This window comes from Ascaphus truei, chromosome 14, assembly GCF_040206685.1.
Source record: "Ascaphus truei isolate aAscTru1 chromosome 14, aAscTru1.hap1, whole genome shotgun sequence".
Lineage (NCBI taxonomy): Eukaryota > Metazoa > Chordata > Amphibia > Anura > Ascaphidae > Ascaphus > Ascaphus truei.
The window spans coordinates 47261348-47284530 of NC_134496.1; the positions used below are offsets into that span (position 1 = coordinate 47261348).

The 23183-nt window shown below is 43.5% G+C and overlaps 1 protein-coding gene across 9 annotated transcripts in view; it reads right to left on the bottom strand.

Annotated features, from left to right (window-relative positions):
• Positions 1-1232: 1232 nt before the first annotated feature.
• The window catches only part of NLGN1 (neuroligin 1), a 476103-nt gene continuing 454152 nt past the window's right edge, over positions 1233-23183 (bottom strand). For 4 of the 9 annotated variants that reach the window (XM_075570759.1, XM_075570760.1, XM_075570761.1 and 1 more), the window contains 3 exons: positions 19441-19653; positions 6465-7254; positions 1233-4107 (listed from right to left, as the gene is read on the bottom strand). In XM_075570759.1, coding sequence (XP_075426874.1) covers positions 3303-4107; positions 6465-7254; positions 19441-19653 — 1808 coding nt within the window. In that variant the 3' untranslated portion in view covers positions 1233-3302. The remainder of the gene's footprint in view (positions 4108-6464; positions 7255-19440; positions 19654-23183) is intronic. The other 5 variants (XM_075570766.1, XM_075570764.1, XM_075570762.1 and 2 more) reach the window with 2 other exon arrangements.

Consider the following 23183-nt stretch of genomic DNA (forward strand, 5'->3'; position numbering starts at 1 on the left):
CTCAAACACAGATTTTTGTCGGTCAAGATCAAAGACAATGGTGGTCCTTGGTCCTTACCAGCATGCAGGTAAACTGGCTTAGAAAATAGGATAGCACTGTGTAAGTAAGCTTCTCATTAAACATCTCACTTTTAGGGTAGATCAAACTGCCCATTTAGCAGTTTCATGAATTTACCCCTTTGTCTGCTATGCCTGCTCTTAACTCTTTGAATGCCCTGTGATCTTGGAGCAACATTATGACATTGCCCCATCTTGGACGTATGGCTTGTTTGTAGGAGAGATGGTGACCTCCGCTCTCAGTGAGCAGAGATTGCAACTGGAACAGGATTGGAGGAAGATCTTTGTTTCCCATTCCCACGTTAGGGGGAGGATCAAGGTCACGTGATCACAACACCAGCGGATCACTGGGCATGATCATATCCATTCCATGGCAATACAACCCATGGAGAAGAGTTTACAATCTTATGTTGCTAGTACATGAAGATAACATTTTATAGGTTTAGAAAGACATTAAGTGAAAACTGAAAATGTTGCACAATTATTGAAAGCCATGCAGAGTTGGACAGTCCCACAACACATTTCAGAGGACTGGCTGTAAGTCCGTATAGCACTGAAGGAGATGAAGCACCTATGGGATGTACAGTAAATGTACTTTGTGCTGCTATATGCAGCAAGTTAAAATAGAAGAACAAATGCACAAATTAGAACAATGCCAAAATTGAAGTCTATTCTATTAACTGCAATGTTGTCATCGTCAAATTGCAGGATTTGACCGGGCAATATATAATGTAGATAAATGTGGAATCTTGCCGTATCCTAAGATTTTTCTCTTAACAATCGAATCTATTGAAATCTCATATTCTGTGTGAAAAACCATACAAACCATGGGATATTGACTTCTCACGTTAAACAGAATGAACATAACATTACAAGATCGCTCAATACCGCAGCGACACTATGTAAGCCAGCCTCCTGAAGGGATTTATGAGCCCTTTAATTAATTTTGAAATGTTTATAATATATATATACAGTGTTCGACAAACCTATACATTTGCTCGCCCCGGGCGAGTGGATTTAACCCCGGGGCGAGTAAATATTGGCCCAAGCAGCACACGTTTGGTACTAGGTGGCGAGTAGATTTTTTTGTGTGGCGAGTAGATTTTTTGGTGATTTGTCAACCACTGTGTATATATATATATATATATATAAAAATGTGCTTTTCGCAAATAATAGACTAGGCCTCATAATTTTAAATGTACTTGTATGTCTATAGTTTAACTTTTTTGATGATTTGGAGATATAGATAAAAACAAAATTACCAATCTGGTAAATCTCCTTATTGAATTTGTTGGACCGCATGTACTGTATATTTACAACACTTCTTTGCTAACTATACAAAATCCCTCTCTCTCCTTGTAAACAGCGCACGTTGAAAGCCCAGTGGTGGTCTAGTCAGTATAATCTATCCTATAAATATGAGGCGCATTCACTTACTTTTTGGAAAAAATGACAAAACAGCAATCAACACATTGGCTCTTTAATGAGCAAAATCATGTCTTTCAGCATTGGAATAAGATCCTTTATCCAGATTATCTTTATTTCACTCAGTGACCAGTATTCTAGCCAAGAAGTACAAAGTCATTTCCATTAAGTAATATACAATTTCCGTGTGTAATAAGCTTTCATTCTTGAAAAAGAGTAACTGAAAAGAAAGGTTTCTGTTACTGCCGTTAGTTTGTCAGAGAAACGTATTTGCATTATCTTACAAACTATCAAAATTACTAGTATTCTGAAAAAATGTAAAAAAACAAAAAAAAAAAAGCAAAAAAAAAAAAATAAGCACGTAAACTGTTGTCTAATAGAAATATAGTACAGCTAAGAGAGAAAGTATTTTTAGGGATGTGCTCTTAAGTCCACCTCTATCTCTTTCCATATAAATGTACACCTGATACATATACAAACACTTTGAAAATACTGTGATAAATACCCTTGCTGATAAACCATAGGGAAATTAAGATTTTGTTTGAGATTGTATTACATTCATATAAAATTACAGACATAGAGGACTTAGGTTTATAAATTTCCAGTCGTTGGCACCCTTTATAATTGTGTATCCTTGGTATCTACATATGTATATATCTTAATGATAAACTTCATTGAGGTAACATCAGTAATAAAGAAATTTACTGTGAGAAAGGGGGGGGGGGAGGGAAATAACATGTTATGCTTTATAAATCATATGGACACTTTTGAACATGCAACATGAGAAATAAAATCTTTGAAACCATATTGATAATTTGGGACAATTCTATATTTCATAACGTATTTGCAAATTTTCTTTGGACACACTTTACCTTACCAGTATTAACAAAGGCATCAGATCTCAACTAAAGCAAAAAAAAAGCAATTGATATTACAGGTATATTTCTAAAAATTGTTTAGGCTGGAAAAATAGTAGTATAAACACACAACCCTTTGGGACTCACACCCAATAAGTGTTTCTCACTAAATCGAAACCTACTGTATCTTCCTTTAGTTTCTAGTTCCATAAAATACTGAGGACAATACCATGAATTATTGTACTGTAATTACTTTTACCCCTTTAAAATCACCCGAAGGTTTGCCAATTGATGTAGTAATCTTTCATAAAAACTTTTATGGGATGTGAGCAATTTTAATTGTGGCTTAATCAGCAGCACAGCCACCGAGCATACAAATGATCATGCACTTCGTGCTACGAATATCCAGTTTCTTTTATTCCCACAATTTATAGTGATAGCACTTAAGTGATAATGTTACACCTGCCAGGATTCAAACCTCCTTGTTCTATTGGCAGTTTTTAGTACGGGGCCCCCTATTAAGGCCTTAACAGCATTGGTACTTTTATGATCTACACAATAAAACGGTTCGAAATAAAAATTGGTGGAATTATCTGACATTCCATGAGTGTGGTCCCTTGTGCATATTGATACATTTTATGTTAAGTCTTTGTCCTCTCTTTTTGTGTAGCACATGCTTAACTCCAAACGGCAACATAAATCTTCAAAAAAAATAATAATAGTGGCATATGAATGAAAAATGATTATTCACAACAATTGCTTCAATTGCTGTTTTTTTTTGTCCATTTGTGTATTTACAATTCCAAAACTCCAAAAATTCTTGATATGTATATGCATTATGCACATTGTGTTCCTCTACATTTAAACAGCAAGTCTCCTGCCGGCTGAAAAGCCAAGTAATTCCAATTTAGGTCACCTACTGTAATACATCAAAAAATAAAGTCTGTGTTTCATCTTGTCTGGCTATACTCTGGTTGTAGAATGTGAATGCGGATGTGGGTGTGGATGGGGAAGAGTATTATTCTGTCCTGCAGTAAACGTATTGAAGGCGTGTATGGGCTGAATCCCTGGTATAGTGTTAGGAATCATTGTTATAGTATTGGGTGTCATTAAGGGAATGTCATCAGGGGATCTTCTCATTGCTAGAGTGTAGTCTGGTGGACATGCGTTTCTGAGAACCACCTCATGAGGATGGATAGATTCACATTCATGATCCAAGTCAGTGTGCTTCATTTGTAGAGACATTATTTCTTCTTCTTGTGCGTGGGCTATATCATTGGTGGTGTTGCGTTGGGGGCTACATCTCCTGTGAACATCATGTCTCCGCTTATCTTTTTTGTAGTATAATGCAGCAAAAGCCAAAATGTTGAGAAATAGCAGAGAAGCCCCAACTGCAATTGTAACACTCAACTCCGTAGAGTAGTCTCTTTCCAATGAAAAGGGGCTTGGCTGTTGTTTAAAATTATCTTCAATAATGGTAGGGGCGGCTGAAGTTACGGGTACAGGATTTTTCCTGGTTGGTCTGAACGTGATATCAGTGGATGGTCCTTTAGTTGTTGTGAGGTCATTGATAACGTGCAGATGTGGTACTAGTTCTAACCAAAGGTTCACTTTATTTGCCCTGTAGTGTTCTTTCACTCTGGGTTTTAGACCAATGTGGAGATACAGCTGATCTTTTTGTGAATATCTAGTCCACGCAACTTCTTCAAAACGGTTTGGCTTTGTGTGGATGAATTTTGTATCTTGTGGAACCGGTTGATTGGGATCACTGTCAAAGGAAAACAATAGAAGCATTTTACATGACAGAAAATATGCAAGGCAGTTTATCCTCAGATGCCAATTGACAATACAAAAATATAAGGAAGTAACAACAAAAAAATGTGTATGGTATTCCACAGAAATGCTGAACTGTCTAAAAATATATTCAGTCCATCCACCGCGCAGAGTTGTGTACTGAGAAAGACCGTTTTCAGACATTATTTCACATTGACTTCAATTGGGAATTTCTGCCAAAAACAGCTCGATCGACCACTGGGCAGATATCGAATAAGCCCCCTAAACCCATGAATGAGCTTTAAGGCAGGGGTGCTCAACTCCAGTCCTCAAGCACCCCAACAGGTCAGGTTTTCCAGTTATTCCAGCTTCAGTGCAGGTGGCTCAATCAGAGGCTCAGTCAAAGACTGAGCCTCTGATTGAGCCACCTGATTGAGCCACCTGTGCTGAAGCAGGGCTATCCTGAAAATCTTACCTGTTGGGATGGCTTGAGGACTGGAGTTGAGAACCCCTGCTCTAAAGTATCTTCCGGAACTAGAAGGTGTCTTATGTTATAGCACTCCTAGTAAATATTGGCCTAAATGCTTTCATTAGCAATGCTTTTAAGCTATGACAAACTTACGTTGAGGAAAGAAAACCTTTAGAAGATCTTGAAACATTAACCTGCCCACTACTCTTCTGAACACGTCTCCACTCGGCTGCATTCAGATGTGACCTGTAAATGCTAACAGTTTGTTTGTTCGGATTTCAGTGAGGCCCCAATGCATCCATCTTAAAACAGGGCAATATTATTAAAGTAAAGTCAGCACAGACACCAACATCAAAAGTCATGATGCAGCCATCTTTGTTTTGTGACATCATTTCAGACATGTCAAAGTTAATGCATCAATTCTGACCCTCTTTTTATACTCATTTAAAACCATTTTTTTTACAGACTTGAAACCGTCCCCTGTAGCGGAATCCTATTATTTTTATCTCTGGTGACCACACGTTCCAGACATACGTCGCCATTTCCTTGCTGGTGTTCTTCCTATACATTTAATGATGTCGGCCGCGATCGGCGGTTAGGAAGCTGCAACTTCATCCCGTCCGATGACATTGGGGTTTCCTATTGGCTAATGGGACTAAAGATTTGGCAGCCATTTTAATTTCCCTAAAAGAAAACACTGCCAACTAAACCAGTAAATATCTCTGTAATTGGGATGTCCCTGCAGCTAAAAATAGCATTATTTTGCTTCAGGGGACCCCCTGTTTGAAATTCTAGAAATAATCTATATGAAACAAGGGGTTTGCTGCTTTTAAAGGACATTGTAATTACAAACTGCGGGTTCTCCTGAAAACCCCTACAAATCTGTCTTATTACTGCAGCCTTCTAAAATAGTGGGTGAAGAACCCAGATGCGGCAAAGGGGAAACTGAAAGACATGTGCTGTCATAAGTGACATCACGAATCACTTAAGATTGTAAGCTCTTCACTTAGATTGCAAGTTCTTCGGGACAGGGACTAATTTTCCCAATGTTAACTTAAATGTATGCCGCAGGGGAAAAAAAAGGATAAACCCGTGGTGTCCGAACATGGCCCCTCCGCAGCCACAAAGACAGCAAGTCTTGTGGCCCTGAAGGATTAATGCCACGGGGTTCTGTGCTTTTGAATGGAACCCCGCAACATTCATCCTTTGCTTGAATGGGCAACGTGCGGGAGAAATATACCGATACTCACCTTTCAGATAAACTGCGCAGGCGTTTGCAGCTGTCTCTGCACTTCTCCATCATGGATTCGTGTCTCTGCTAACTGAAGGTAAGCAGGGCTGTATTTCCTTCCCCCTGGATGATGAAGATACCCTTGTATGGGGCTCTACATCACGAGGGGGAGGCTATATGGCCATATTTGGACAGCTACATCATCAAGGGAGCTGACAGTGCTGGAACCCAATAGGGTTAATCCTTCTGGGCCGCTTACTGTCCTTCGAGCTGTGAGAGCTGTAGCCACACCGGAGCAGTGAAAATCACAGCACCGAGGACAGTAAGTGTGACTACATCTGTATATACATGCAAATCAAACATTGCTGCCTCTGAAGTCCTGGGTAAAAATAGAATAAATAATGTATGGCTCTCCTAGCATAGAATCACTCCCAGGTATCTTTTTTTCACCTAGTAATTATTTTGAGAGATATGTTGAGTCATAAACAAGTATGACAGCAGCCTACCATAACCCATGCATTAGCTCATACTCAAGGGCTTACATATTCCCCTATAGCTAAACACACATATATTGAGCTACTTATTATTCGGTCTCTAAATATTCTGTCATTCATTGACACAGGAAAACATTAACAAATAAAACTGTACTTACCCCGTTTTAGCAAAGTTCGTCCAGTAAGTCATCACTACAGCACTTAGCATAACATCGTTTTTGGAAAAGTTGCAAGGAAATAACTCTGTGGGACCAATCATGGGGATCCCAAAGACATAAGGAACTTCATCTCCATGGGATGCATCTGCCCAAGCAGGCACTTGATCTGTTTGGCAATGATGGTAAAAGGCGTAGAAGTATGTAGGAGAACCAAAGTTTGAGTGAAGATCTGCTGTGGCCACCGCTGGTGCAACCCATTGGTGGTCGGTAAACAAAGCCAGCAACGTTTTTCTTCTTGTTTCAGGATTATGTCGATCTGCCCAATCTGTATACATAAATTTAATTGTCTCCCTCATTATATCTTTACCTTCTGTGTAGCCATACAAATTATCCACAAAATTAGAAACCGCAAAGTCAAAATCACTAGCAGAGATGCCATCTTCGTGGTCCACAATACTTTCCACAAATTTAAGACCTTCTCCCTGATTTACTCCCAACATAATATCATAGTTTAGAAATTCACCTTGTTCCATTAATATCTGAGGGTCATCAGGTATAACATCACCATCAATAACTGGCCCAAAAGCTATGTGATAACGTGCTGGTTGAATGTCTTGGTCAACAAGTTCTCTGTAAGGCTTCTTCTGTAGACATTCCACAAGTTCAACAGTGTCGGACATGTTGCAGCCAACCTTTGTGGCTAAAATCCGGGAATATTTGGCCGGCTGAAAGCTAACTGCCCAGCTGGAAAGTGCCGTTCCACTTTGCGCAATTGCCCTTTGAAAAAGTCCTGTAGGAAAACAGAATTAGTGAGCTACGAAATGGATTTACATGGCAAAATACCCAAACTGTTTTAAATGCGGTAGGAAATATGTTGCATTTAAAAAAAATAATAATAATTTAATAACGATATATGCAATCTATGTCAAATGACTATTTTGGATATATGAAAAACTAGCAGAACATGTTTAAACATAACTTGTACGTGGGTGCTGCTAACAGAGGGATACAGAGATATAAAATACATAAAGATGTTATAAATGTTCTCTATCACAAAGGCAAATTAACAGCATACTACATACTACAAAAGCATTACTTAGAGTTTAATCTTACTGTATCACATTGAATGAAGAGAGGTGGGAACGGGAGAGTAATTGCATTGTCATTTTCAACAGCACCACCTATGACCCAATTTTCCATTAAACATTATTAAAAAGTACTTCATCTGCTATTTGTTACATTATAATAGTAGCCCTGGTTTCTGAAAATATCTTACATAACGAGCTTTTTGCGTGAATCCGGCATAAATTAAATAACTGTTCTTTAGTTATTCTTTTGTAAATCTACCAGCATTGAATTCTTTGTTTGAAATTACTTCCAGTTGACTCACACTCTGTCAGGAGTTAGGGCAGGAGCCGGAAGATGAATTTCTTAACATTAGTCCCAACTAGAGATGGGGGAAACTGTCAAAATCTGTTTCGTGGATTTACCCGAACTTTCCATTCAATTTCCGTTCCGTGGTGTAAAATCCGTTGGCGGATAAAATCCACATGGATTCCGACAATCCGATACACACATTCTGCAATCCGTTGGAGAATTCTAACAGTACAATCCATGGATTCCGCAATCCGTTGGAGGATTCTAAGGGTACAATCTGTGTATTCCGCATTCCATTGGAGGATTCTAAGAGTACAATCTGCGGATTCCGCATTCCATTGGAGGATTCTAAGAGTACAAACTGCGGATTACGTAATCCGTTGGAGGTTTTTTTTTAAATAATCCAATGGATTGCAGAAATCCGCAGATTGTACTCTTAGAATCCTCCAACGGATTGCAGAATCCGCTAATTGGATTGTCAGTTATATAAAAAAAAGAAATTCGGAAAGACGAATTGTTTTTTTTTAGACTGGTTCGCGGAAATCCGTGGACCAAAGGAACCGCCCGATCAGCGAAGGATCCAAATCCGCAAAAAATTAATTCGCCCATCTCTAGTTCCAACTCCCCTAAGGATGAGATTGTAATACAGAACACCCAAACAGAGGGATGCGGTGGTGTTGTAAGTTAAAAAGCAATGCCCATAACATTAAAGCTCTTCCAATGAAACCCCATCGTTGCTGGTACAATAGGGCTTCTTGAAGATCAAATAAATAAGTGAATAAGATTCAGAAGCAAGCGTTCCTGCAGTGGTGATCATCAGAGTTGAGGCTCCTGGCTGAGGACAAACATAACATATTTATTTAGTTTTTATGTACAGTATTCTTTCAGGGGTTCATAGTCACTAGCACTTGAACATGGTTGTTTTGTCCAAAGGAAAACCAAGACATGATTGGTTCTTAAAACAAAAGCTCAGCACATTTTTACAATCGTTTTATTTTTAAAAACAGACATCTTTGTACATCATTAAATACAGGGGAGCACAAACTTTTGTAGCTGTGCCCCTCTCCCTCCCCCCCATGACCTTGGTGCGGCGTCAAATGATATCACATGACCCCGCAGCGTAATTTGACACTGCATTGCCATGGAGACGAGTCCTGAAGCCGGCAGAATCAAGGTAAGTTGAGTTGCAGAGGCCTAACGCGATCCCCCAGGCATTTAAATGAAATGCCAGAGGAAGAGCGCAGGGCATCTGCAACCGCCATTTTATTATACAACAGACATATATGAAGAAGCCGTATTGAAGGAATTTAATAGCATCCAGAAAAGGGATTAAGGACCAGAGACTTAAAAAGTAAAACATTGTAAATGGATTGTAGGGCACAAATCTGTGAAGCAGACAGGCCAGTTCAGGGGTGGTTCTCAGGATAGGCTGCATCCTGTAGATCAGGGGTTCTCAACTCCAAACCACAGGTCAGATTTTAAGGTCAGTCATTTCAATTGAGCCAGCTGTTCTAAAGCAGGGATATCCTTAAAAGCTGTATATCAACTTTTACCACTGTTCCGGGCACGGTGTAAGACTTACAGTATCTCTACCTTCTGGCTTTTCTTGTCTAACAACATAATTGAGAAAGTGGTAGGTAGAACCGGAGCACCGCCAGCAATGGAAAAAATGAAGTATCCAGGTCAACTCCAAATAAAGATACATGTATTGTGTAGCTCACAATGGATAGCAGATGAGAACGCACCTACGCGTTTCGTGCGCAAGCACCTTGATAAAGTGCTTGCGCACGAAATGCGTAGGTGCTTTCTCATCTGCTATGAGTTGCCCTGGATAATTCATTTTTTCTTCATTGCTGCCTGTGATCCGGTTTTCCTACAATTTTCTGGATCCTCTACACCATGGATTGCACACCACAGATTTGCTGGACTGTCCTTTGAGTGAGCTGACAGGTAATGGGCTATAGCCCTGGATTACATTACCCTGTTTTAGCACTTATTACTATATTCCATACCTTATAGAGAATAGCACTGTGTGCTACATTGTTTGGTTTGTGGGTGGACACCGCAAGGCGCCTATTTAACTTTGGTAATATCATACATGGACTTTGTGGACAAGTATTACAGTGTTCCGGACTCTTATGGACTTACACATAAAAGTTTTTGATAGAGTCTTCATGTGATTCTGAGCACCATCTCTCACCCATACATAACAAAATAATTGTGTATCATTTTAATTTGGTCTTAAACTTACTGTAAAATATTGCAGTGCCCCTGTAAGTGCAGGCTTATTTTTATGTAAAGATAAATGATGATGTTGGTGGGACTTGGGAATAGAGACGGGCGGATGTTTGGGCAAATTTGGATCCACAGTGGATTGACCGGTTCCTTTGATCCGCAGATTTCATCGAATCAAAAAGGACGATTTGCGTTTTGTGGATTTTTTATTATTATTATTACCAATACACTCCGAATTCTGAAACCGGTGGACGGATTTGTAGAATCCTATCCGCAGATTCAGCAATTCGATTGAATTCTACAAATCCATTCAACGGATTGTATCCAATGGCGGTTGTTTTATGAATGCGCGTGGATTGAAACCGACCAAATCCGTCCGCAGATTTTACACCGTGAAACGGATTTTTTTGGGGGGGGAAATGCAAGAAAATCCAGGGAACACATTTGGGCGATTCAACCATCTCTACTTGGGAACTGGAGTTGAGAACCACTGCTGTAGATAGCCACAAAAACATCCAGCAACTACAGAATCCATAGGTGACAACCCCAATTCATACTGATGTGGTTAAGGAGAAATTATGGACTGTCCGCAAATATGACAGAAGCCCTTGGAAATAATTGGGTATTGATTGGAGACAATAGCATATATTATTTATTATACAGTAGGTTGAATAGGAGGGCATTATTGAAAGACCGTCTCCTGATTGGTCAAAGTTCTGGGCATGAATTTTCAGTAATAGATCAAGGGATGTGGGGCGATATTACTTCAGTAAAACATGATGTCTTTAAATGGTGTTGTTCTTTACAGCTGTTAATCCATCGCACATGGAGAAAAATAAAAATATGTTCAATTGGGAGTACATCTACATGTGTCCCATAAACCAGGGGTGCTCAGTTCCAGTCCTCAAGCTCCCCCTCCTCCCCACCAACAGGTCAGGTATTCAGGATATCCCAGCTGCAACAGGGACTGATTGAGCCACCTGTGCTGGAGCAGGGATAACTTGAAAACCTGCCCTGGACTTGAGCACCCCTGCCATACACTAAGATCAGCGCCTCTTGTACAAACATTTGAAAATGTTGTCTGCCAAACAAATATATAAATAATTGGATATAATACGGATCATGTAACATAAAGAATGTATTCTCCTTAAGAGATTAGAACAGGATAAATCAATCACATTGAAGAAAGCAGATAAGGAGGGTGCCCTTGTGGTATTTGATGGTGGAATCTACTGTATGCAAGAATGTGTTGGTCAGAGTTCAAATACTATTATACTTGTATTATATTTTTGTATTATGCCAAGTTAGAGAAAGATCACACAATAGGAATTAGTAACAAAATCAATCAATTGCTTGACAAGGCCATGGAACATAGATAGTTAGATTTAAAGATGATTAATAAGTTGCAGGTCATACATGTGTAGCCCCCTTTCCCTCTGCCTTTCGCCTATACTACGCGTGCTGCTATATCTGTTTGCTCACAGGAGGCCTAAGCCTCTGCCGCTGGGAGCCTGGGGTGAGCCCTTTCTCCTTATCAGTGCTGTGCCTCCACCTATGGGGGATCCCAGCGTTGGCAGGATAACCCCTCACAGGAACCAATCACAATAATGAATGATACACACACAAGGTATATAACTAATGTTTACTTAACACACATACAATAACAATAATAACTGTAACTTCTAAGGTACACCCAATAGTCCAACACTTGGTGATTCCCCCCAAAGTACTGAGGGTGCATTGTTACCAATACCCTGGTGTCCTTCCCAGTCAGTCCCACCCAAGTGTGAGGTAACGCTACCCCTGTGAACCGTTGGTGCACTTACAGTATACCTTCCTGGGCACTCCTGTACCCAGGTGCAGCTGTCAGATCTGGATCAATCAGGTCCCACGCCATGGGGCCTCCAACACTAATCCCCTCACTCCTTAGGATCTACCGCGTGGGTGAGCTCCAGCTGGAGTGCCTCACGTGAATGTCCTGGATCCTGTGGCCTGGTCACAAGCCACGGGGCACCGCGTGGCCGTCCGATCACTGGTGCAACAGCACTAAAATGCACTAATTGGGAAGAGACCCTATCTGGGGCCTTCCCTGCAATACTCCGCTGGAGTGACTCAGGGCCTAGCTGGGGCCTAAGGGGGCAAGCCTATGCCTATTCCAGGGGCACTGCTCCCTGGACACTACCTGCTCTCTTGTCGCCATCCATCAGACTGATTTGCGGGCTCCCCGCGGAAGATATACTGTCCCTTCTGCTCCTAAAGCCTTATTGGCTGTGACTGCCCCATGTGACATTCCCTCCTCCCAGAGGATCCGCACTCGGCACCCACTGCACATGCGCGCTTGCCCAAAATGGCCACCCCCACACTCCCAATATGGTGCGGAGCTCCGGCGGCTATTTCAGCAGTTCCCCCTCACCGGAGGTAAGAAGGGGTACTTTGCTACTTCCTCCCCCTGGTGGAGAATCAAACTTCCCTGGTGGAGAATCCAACGTCTCCGCTTGGGAACAACATTTGCAACTTTTATATAATGAAAAATGCATATATACACATACAACTTAACTGGGTACAATACATCTATAATAAGTTGAACATTTCAGTGAGCATGGTCATTACAGAGGCAAACCTGCTCAGAGAGAAGCTGCTGAGACTCATAGTGAGGTGCCCCTAACGAATCATACGCCATTCTCATTGGAGGACGCCTCTCTCTTTGACTCTCTTCTCTGATGTCTTCTTTGGTGGAGAGGCTACCATCGGCTTGAGGCCCTGGCCCTTTCATAAGCTGTGAATCTGGAGCTACATATTCTCTAGTAGGTACGAAACTCGGACTCCTTGGGTTGAGTGGTGTTGTAGCCGCTGGGGAGAGTAAAGGGGGGACAAGCCCCTTACCCGCTTCTTCTTCTTGTGTCTCCATTTGTGTTGGCAGAGGTTCCTTCCAAAGGATCCTGAATATTTTCTTTCACTGCATCCGGGATTTCGCTGGTCTCCTCCGGTTCACTTGCCAGCACTACTGGTTCGGGTCACTTTCTTCCACTTGAGTTATAGGTAGCAAGTGATTTCTATGCCAGTCCCTTACCCTTCCATCTGCATCTTGGATACGGTATACGGGGAGGCCCGGCATCTGTCTCTACCTCGAAAGGAGCTTCTCGCCAGCGGTCAGCTAACTTGTGCTTCCCTGGTATTCCTAAGTTTCGCAGAAGAACTGCGTCTCCGAGCCGAATTCCCGATGGCGGACCTTATGGTCATTCTTCTGCTTGTTACTCTCATTCAGCTTGGCGGTCGCCTTTTCTGCCAACTGATACGCTCTACGGAGGTTATCCTGGTGCCGTTGCACATATTTGTAGTGCGTCATATTCCGTACCCCATCATTAGATACTCGTAGACGAATGTCCACAGGTAGTCGCGCCTCTCTGCCGAAAATCATGAAATAGGGCAGCGGTGTGCAAACTGGTGAAGACTTTATTGGGTGGGGGGCACGGGCCACGCGGTGGTTACAGAGGCCCCAAGCTAAGAGCGCGAGGCCTCTGTAAATTTACTTACTGGCTTCTTGTCCACGCATCTCCATGGCAACACGGCGTCAAATGACGCCCATCACAAAGGAGACGTGACGTCAAATGACGCCGCGGATCACGTGACGTCACATGACCCGCAGCATCATTTGATGCATCATTAGGGGCGAGGGGGGGGCATGACCGAGGAGGGAGCAGGTAAGGGGGGCGCAGGCACGAGGAGTTTACGCACCAATGAAATAGGGTGTGTACCCAGTGGATTCATGCCTTGTACAATTGTATGCATGCACTAGCGGCTCGACATACTTGCTCCAGCTGGCCTTCTCAGAGCCCTTCAGGGTGCCTAGCATATCCAGTAGAGTTTGGTTGAACCTATCTGGCAGGGCATCTCCTTCGGGGTGATAGGGAGTCATACGAGACTTGTCGATATTGAGCACGTTTAGAAGCCCTTTAATTAACATGATCTCGAGGTCTCTCCCTTATCGGAGTGCATCTGATTAAGTAACCATAATGAATTAAGTACTTCTCCCACAGTATTTTGGCTACTGTGAGAGCTTTCTGGTCTTTGGTAGAGAACGCTTGAGCGTATCGGGTGTAATGGTCTGTCACTACCAGGACATTCCCAATTCCCTTTGAGTCTGCCTCGATGCAGAGGAAATCCATGCAGACTAGGTCTATGGGACCAGAGCTCTTAAAATGGTAGATGGGGGCTGCACGTGTAGGCAGTGTTTTTCACTGTATGCACCGCAGACACTTCCGGCAATGACGCTCCACTTATTCCTGCATCTTGGGACAGAAGAACGTGGCTCTTACTAGCCCGAATGTTTTGTCCACTCCCAAGTGTCCGTGATCATCGTGCAGAGATCGTAGGACAGTGTACTGCAAACTTCTGGGCAGGACGAGTTGTTTCCTATCGGGATGCTTGTGGTGGGGGATAACTCGGTAGAGGAGGCCATGATCTATGTGGAACTTGTCCCATTCCCTCATGGTAACAGTGACTGTGTAGGAGCACGCTTCACTTAGGAGGGGTATTTCTCTTGGATGGCTCGGCAAATGGCTCTAGCCACCGGGTCTCGCATCTGGTGTTTCACCAACTCTCTCCATCTCATGATGGTATCTTGCATGAAGGACATGCCTTCTGGGTGGCATTTAAAGCAACAGTTGCTTCAGGTCGCATTGAAGCCAGAGTTAGGAGTCGGACCCGAGGCGTCGAGGGGGTCTGTCGTGGAGGACACTGGGGGGTATTGTCCTCAGGATTCTCCTTCGCAAAAGGTTTCTTTGTGGGAGCCGCTTTGTTCTCCCCTTTGGAAGATTCCCGTGATGTCTAGGGGGTGTGGAAGTGCAATTGCACCTCCTGTTTCCTAATGTGGCTCACCAACACCAGGAAGCTGGGGGTGTCGCGGCCCGAGGGGCGCTCGTATCATAAAGGTTATAGGATGTGAGGGTAGAAATCCTTTCATGAGTTGCTTGAATCTGTACTGATTTACTACGGTGGCCGGGATAATTTTCTTGGAGACTAATCCCCATAAAGACAGTTGTAAGCGTCGAACAAACGTGGACAGGTCTTCTCCTTCCTTCTGGCAGAGAGCACGGAACTGGGCCAAGAGTTCATCTTCGTGATCCTCAACAGTGTAGGCCTGGTTGAGGCGTTCGACCAACTCCTGGGCGGTGGCTTCTCCCTCGGTCTCACGGTGCATTTGCACAAGTTAGGCTTCTGGGGGCCGTAGGCACTCGACTATTCGCTGCCTCTTCACGGCTTCGGAACAGGACCATTCCTTGACCACATGCAGGGTATGTTCCCTCCATGCCCCAAACTCTTCTTCTCTGATGGGAGTGGGTGATATCCTGGAGAAAGCTTTGAGCTTGCGGTAGTTTTGGGACTGAGAGGACTGCACTGCAGTCGCTGGAAAAATCAAATTGACTTGACTTCCAATGATCGCGACCAAGCCGTCGCTTCGTCACATCGCTTCAACTATAAACGCACGTGACGGCGGAAATACATTTGTTTTGCCGTGACGTCGCATCGCCGGCACTATAAGCGCAGCCTAAGAAGACTCTGCTACACATGCAATGACTCCAGTATTTTAGACCATCCCAAACTTACATAAAGGGAAGATCCCTCCGCCCGAAGTGTCAGGGATCGGTTTCCTGTTAGAACCAGTTATTACTGTATCACAGTGTATATATTAAGTGCGGCTCCCGAACAATATTTGGTAATTACTAATCATTTCAAGGGAAATTGTGGGTTTCAAAACACCAGTTGAACACAACACTATAAAATCAATATGTTGATATTAACCCCTGTGTAGCCTGGCTTGTGACAGAATGTTAGACTAAGTGCACTTTAGCATGTGTGTACGGGCATACCCAATGGAGGGGGGGGGCAATGCCTAAAATATTTTTTTTTTTTAAAGTATAACTCATACATGAGCAGGTGTAAAGAATGGCATAGTATATAGTGCAGGGGTGCCCAACTCCAATCCTCAAGCCCCCCCACCCCCAATAGGTCAGGGTTTCAGGATATCCCAGCTTCAGCACAGGTGGCTCAATCAGTGGTTCGGTCAAAGACTGAGCCTCTGCTTGAGTCACCTATGCTGAAGCAGGAACTGATTAAGCCACCCCTGCAGAAGCAGGGATATTAAAACCTGACCTGCTGGGGATGGGGGGGGGGGGTGGGGCTTGAGCACTTGCCCTGAAATGGTGAAGGTAGGTGACATGACCCTGTATCCAATCAAGAGACACAGGGGCAGTGCCTGCTGAAACCATAAAGAGCAGTGCACTTCCTATTTAGCTAGTTCTGGGTCTAGTTCTAGTTGTGGTGAGTTAGGATCCAGATGAGTAGAGCTGATAGATATAGATAGGTGGACCAAGTACCTCTCACCCTGCTTAGGGGGTGAGGGAAGAGCTAGCCCCACTCTGGGTGGCCCTGAGGCCCAGAGTGGAAGCAGGGAAATCCTGAAGGAGTACAGCCGGCTAGCTGTATACTGTCTGTTCCTGGTGTACTGCTGCTGCTGTGAAGCAATAAAGAGTTTTACTTAAAGAGACAGAGTGTGAGATTGGAATCTCATCCCTGGGAGGGAATTCTGCAGTAGGGATTCCACCCCGTATCCCTGGGGCCTACTACAGATGGAGGCGCTGCACCATTGAAGGAGAACGAAGACATCCACCCTAGAAACCTGTCCTGTTGTCTCCTGTGTCACCACGGGAGACTCAGGCCCTCCTGTTGCCAGCAGGTACGCACCACATACAGACATGTAGCCAGACCAGGAAACACCCTGGAGTACCCGATATGAGGTTGGAGGGGGGGGAGGGCCGATGAGCTACACTTATAACACTTGTAATACAGTATATAAATGCTAAAAAGTCTGTATCTCCACTCAGCACATCCAGATTCAGCCAGATTAGCTTTATGTGCAGGATGTCTGGATTCACCAAGGTACGAACATTGAGTAGGCAGCTGTTCACATTTAGAAGTGAGAGGATTGAGTAGTCATTAATGGGAATGGACATAAATGCTCTGTTTGTATCTCCTGAGGTTGAAGCTGTTTCAGAAGATGTTGCTACAGTTACAAGTGATATACCCAGAGAGTGCTGTGTTGTTCATAAAATCCTAAGTAAACCTGAAAGATATTCACTGCTGACCACCTGCTTTCAAGCAATGTTCTCATTTCACAATTTACATACAGTAGGTCTTTAGACGGGCTGTGCGATGTTATAACTTGCCTCAGTATAAGATTTGTACACAGATGAAACTGGTGGACAAATGCACACACTTTAATGTGACATCTATAAGAATATTTCTCAATGCCTCTCAGCATGGAACAACTGGAGACTATGTGACATACAGTAACTAATTCATGTTTCTATTTGTTCTGAAATTAAACAATTAGTGTTATTTGTGGCTCATGGTGGACTGCATCCTACAATTTTGCATGAGGATCAATAGCATGAAGCTTTGTAACAAGCATGTGGAATTGGTGGGCAGGTAATTTATTGATCTAACCTGGATTATTATAATGGAGCACCTTAATTATTTGGGATGTAATAGACATCTTTCAGTCACTAAAAAAGGAAAACTGTCAATCAATCTATTGATGATTAAAACAGGATGCATGTGTTAATTTGTCATATGTAGTGGTGCACATTAGGTAACTAATATTTCCCCTCATTTTTAAAATGGGGAATTCCAAAAAGGACAAAGTGGAAATAATTATAAGTGTTGCTGAAACCAGTCTGTAGCAAATCTAGCATTAAGACATTAGAAAGGAAACAAAATATCACTTTTGCGTTTAAAGCTTTGACAATTTTGGATCATGCATGCAAAGCATTGAAACTTCCTTCTCTTACATCCAGGGTGGGCAACTCCATTCCTCAAGGGCCACCAACAGGTCAGGTTCTCAGAATGTCCATGCTTCAGCACAGGTGGCTCAATCAGTGGCTCAGTCATAGACTGCCACCTGTGCTGAAGCAGGGATATCCTGAAAACCTGATCTGTTGGTGGCCCTTGAGGACTGGAGTTGCCCACTCCTGTCTTAAATAGTAACACATTCATCAAAACTCGTGAATTTTCAGTGAATCCATTTCTTATCATGAAACTCCTCTTTAAACCTAGATAATGTTTTCCGAGTATGGACCATTACGATCAAAGGGTGTGTCGCTGTTACAATCCTGCTTTACCTGAGCAGCTAAACTTGCCACTGAGGAATGACTCAGTTCAATTGACCTCATTTACTGCTTGTCACTGGATATGCCCCAAAAAGACACCTTTAAAGCTGCAGTTCAGTCTTTTTTTTTTTATTTTTTTTTTTTTTTACTTCAATAGTTTCATGTGGGCAATCTCTAATTACCTAAAGAACTGTATAGCTGCCGGTCAATTCGTTCTCCATGTATTGATAGGCGAAATTTGGTGACGTAATTAGTGAAGGGATCTGTTTTTCTTCTGCTTCTGTCTCTCAGTGGAAGCTCATGAATATTCATGAGCACTCCTGCACTGACATGTGCTAGAGGGAGGGCAGGGCTGACAAAGGGGTGTGCCAGGGCTTGTGACAGGACACGAAGGGGCAGTGCCTTAGCAAATGGCTGTTAAAATAGTATACAAGAAAATTGGTCTTTCAAAGTTGTTTTTTTAAAAACAGAAAATGCTAAAAGTATTTTTTCTCACTACAGAACTGATTTATTAAAAAAAAACACACATGCAGGATTTTGACTGAACTGCAGCTTTAAGTAAGAAGAAATAAAAATTTTAAAAAAAATGAAGAATTATACTGTTTCCAAAGTAATTTCATTGGGATCCACAATAGAAACATGTTTATCACCAATTAGAGAGGGGCGAATCTGCCCAAATCTGTTTCCCAGATTTTCACTGATATTACCCCCAAAATCTGTTTTGCCGTGTAAAAGCCGCAAACAGATTTGGGCGCTTTCAATCCATGCGGATTTATCAAAAACCACCATTGGATAAAACCCGTGGCCTGATTTGTAGACTCTAATCCATGGATTCAGCCATCCACTGGTGGATTCTTAAGAATTGTTGAATCCGCGGAGTGGATTCTACACATCCGTCCCCGGGAGTGGATTGGTAATAATAATTTTAAAAATCCGCGAATCGCCCTTTTTGAGATTGATCTGCTGAAATCCGCAGACCTAAGAAACCGACTGATCCGCTGCGGATCCAAATCTGTCCAAAAAATTCGCCCGTCTCCAATCAACAACACTTTATGCATGCACAGAAATGTCAGAGAGAAACAATAATACTGTATAAAATACTATGGAAAAAAAATACAATATACTGTACATTCACATCACGTGGTGTGGCAGCATGCAGACACCAAAATTGTCAAAATTTGCAACCTGCATAATACCTTTGGTTGAATTGCTCCAACGGTTACCTTCTGAGTAATGGGATAGAGTCAACAGATTGACGCACGACGCACCAGCACCGGATCCAAAAACCGTTATTCTCAATGGGTCGCCACCAAAGAAACCAATGTTTTCACTGGTCCAACGTAAGGCTTGAATAAGATCAAGCAGGCCGTAGTTTCCCTTTGCAGCTTGATCACCGGTGCTCAAGAAACCTACAAACACAAAGAGATATAAACGAGATTACCATCTGTTACATCATCATTATTTCCCTCCTTCTTGGTCGAGTTTATTATGTTTTAGCGGACGTGCAGGATCAGCACATTTTCAGGAAGTCAAATTTTAAAAATCATTTCAACAGACATGACAGATACTTTGAAAAACACCTTTTCACTACAATTACTCAACGGGGGCAGCAAAAATAGGCAACTGTCATTATAAGTGAAAGCCCCAGCTGACCTTTTTGACACGCGAGGTGGTGCACGATACATCAAAGGATAGCTGAGAGAAAAATGCTTTACCTATATCTCGTGGGGACATTGTTCATGGACACTACCGTAAATTATTGAAGAGAATAGTAAATGATCATTTTAAATACTTTTAGTGAGCGACCACACAGAATTCTAATTCCATTTTCAAAAAGGACACCCAAGTAAAGTGAGGAGATCCTACAAAACGTGGGAAAGTGTTGAAGGACAAAAGAGATACACCGTGTCCTTGGTTTGAAATTAGCCCTAGTGGCTGTAACCATGTCATTAGCAAATCATGAAACGTCCTAATACCATCAAATTTATCAAATAGAATATTAACACATTACACTATTCTTCTCCCTTCAAATATACAGTTGTTATTATTATTATATACATTTATATATCAGTAATTTCATACATTGTTCATTTTTACAGTTGCATGTTGTACTATTTTCAATAGAATGTCAGAAATCTCAACTGTCAAGCTATGGAACATTTAAGATTCTCTCAATCATCTCCATACTTGTTTCCACTTGCACAATGCTGAATGACAACAATTGTATTGAGATCTATTGTAGACAGCCCCATCTACATATTTTTACTGCTAGTAATCCAAACAGAGCAATAGGTTTCAACCATATTAAAAAAAAATCATTTTTAATCGTGACCCAGCAGTTAATTGTTTGCCTGGTATAAGTTATGAATCCATTACACATTTGCTAGAGACGGCTAGTTTTAGCAAACTGGATCGAACACGGTTTGCGAAGACTTTTTCGGTAAATTAACCCAGATCACCCGAAACTTCCAAATGCTTTGCTTGTTTTGGTTCTTAAATGAGTAGCATGAGACACGATTGTGCAAAGTATTCAGGATCTCTTTAGTTTCTCCACTTTTTCTGTTGCTGTCCTGTCCCCAAATTAATATTCGGATGAGTTTATGGAAGCAGCAAATTGCTACAATAATTAAAGGGAACCGCAAATGTGTCTTCATCTCATGACAAATGACTGCGGGATTCGTTTTGTATGGAAATAGTTGTTTTTATTTGCGAGTAACAGTCAGTAGATGTACCAGCTATCTAGGCTGAGCTATGACCTTTTAAGCATAACTAAGAGAGCAAACCTCCATTGCCGTCCTCTCCTCATCACAAAGCACCAGAAGTCATACTTTACAGTTGTCATTTTGTGCTTATAAGGACAGATTTACCATTTCAAATTAATTCTCACTCGCATACAGGTTGTGTCCTCAGGTCAGTAATGAAGTAATCATCGCAGCATGCACTGCGGAGGAACTGACAGTGAAGCTGGCAGGCCCATATATAATACAGTCTAACCTATAGCAGGCAGTTTCCAGCAGTGCACATCCTCAACCCTTCTATTTGTCTTTGTTTTCGCGGCACTTAGAACCTTAAAAAAACCTGTCATTATTGTTTGGATTTTTAATAATGAAGTGATGATTTGTGACATAACAATTTACTCAACATAAAGCCCAAATAAGGATTGAGCGCTTCCATGAAGGAAAAGGTATATTCAGTATGAGCAAGAATAAAATCCTTTCAGTTCAATCAAATGGCTCTGTATGTGTTACATCAGGGCTGCACAACACGCGGCCCGCGGGCCGCATGCGGCCCGCCTGGCCTCTCTGTGTGGCCCTCGATGAGATTTAAAAAAAAAAAAAAAACTTTGAAAAAAAAAAAAACTTTGAAAAAAAAAAAACTTTGAAAAAAAAATGGTGCCGATTCCCTGCGGTCCCGGCGCGCATGCGCTAGGCCCGCTCCGTCCGTCCCCCCCCTCCTGCTCCCAACGTGGGCCGGAGGGGGAAGCAACACGCAGCTCCTCTGCGGGCCCGATTCCCCCCTCCTGCTCCCAACGTGGGCCGGAGGGGGAAGCAACACGCAGCTCCTCTGCGGGCCCGCTCCCCCCCCCCTGCTCCCAACGTGAGGCGGAGGGGGAAGCAACACGCAGCTCCTCTGCGGGCCCGCTCCCCCCCCCTGCTCCCAACGTGGGCCGGAGGGGGAAGTAATAATTAAATAATTCAGCTCCTCCTGCGGCCGGCTTCTCACCGCTTCCCTCCGCGGCCAGGTTCTCGCGTCCACCACGAGCTCACCTCCCGTGCCCTCCTCCCCCCCCTTCCCCCAGCCCGCGCCCCCAAGCCCACCTCCCGTCCCAGGCAGCTGCTGCAGGGATATCGGGGGCAGGAGGAGCAAGCGTCCGGCGGCAACCTGCACCCACCCGGGTCAAGGTAAGTCACTGTCACCCACCCACCCAGTCACTGTCAAGTCACTGTCACCCACCCAGTCACTGTCACCCACCCACCCACTGTCACCCACCCACCCAGTCACTGTCACCCAGTCACTGTCAAGTCACTGTCACCCACCCACCCACCCAGTCACTGTCACCCACCACCCAGTCACTGTCACCCAGTCACTGTCAAGTCACTGTCACCCACCCACCCAGTCACTGTCACCCACCCAGTCACTGTCACCCACCACCCAGTCACTGTCACCCACCCAGTCTCTGTCACCCTGTCACCCAGTCACTGTCACCCACCCACCCAGTCACTGTCAGTGTCACTGTCACCCACCCACCCAGTCACCCACCCAGTCACTGTGTCCCACCCTGTCACTGTGTCCCACCCAGTCACTCTTCCCACCCAGTCACTGTGTCCCACCCCGTCACTGTCACCCACCCAGTCACTGTCAAAGTCACTGTCATAGTCACTGTCACCCACCCAGTCACTGTCACCCACCCAGTCACTGTCACCCACCCAGTCACTGTCACCCACCTATCCACCCAGTCACTGTCACCCACCCAGTCACTGTCACCCACCCACCCAGTCACTGTCACCCACCCACCCAGTCACTGTCACCCACCCACCCAGTCACTGTGTCCCACCCAGTCACTGTCACCCACCCACCCAGTCACTGTGTCCCACCCAGTCACTGTCACCCAGTCACTGTCACCCACCCAAGGGGGGAGAGTGATGTGAGGTGCAAGGGGGGGAGAGTGATGTGAGGTGCAAGGGGGCAGAGGGATGTGAGCTGCAGGGGGGAGGGATGTGAGCTGCAGGGGGTGGTGGGATGTGTGTGGTGTGTGGTGTGTAGGGGGGTATTGTGTGTTTGATGTGGAGGGGTGTATTGTGTGTGGGTGAGGGGGAGAGATGGGGGTATGAGAGATAGATGGGGAGTATCGCAATGGTTGATAGTGTTGGGTTCTGGGGGAGATATGAGGATGATGATGATAGGTGCTGGAGGAGAGATGATGATGATGATTTTACCC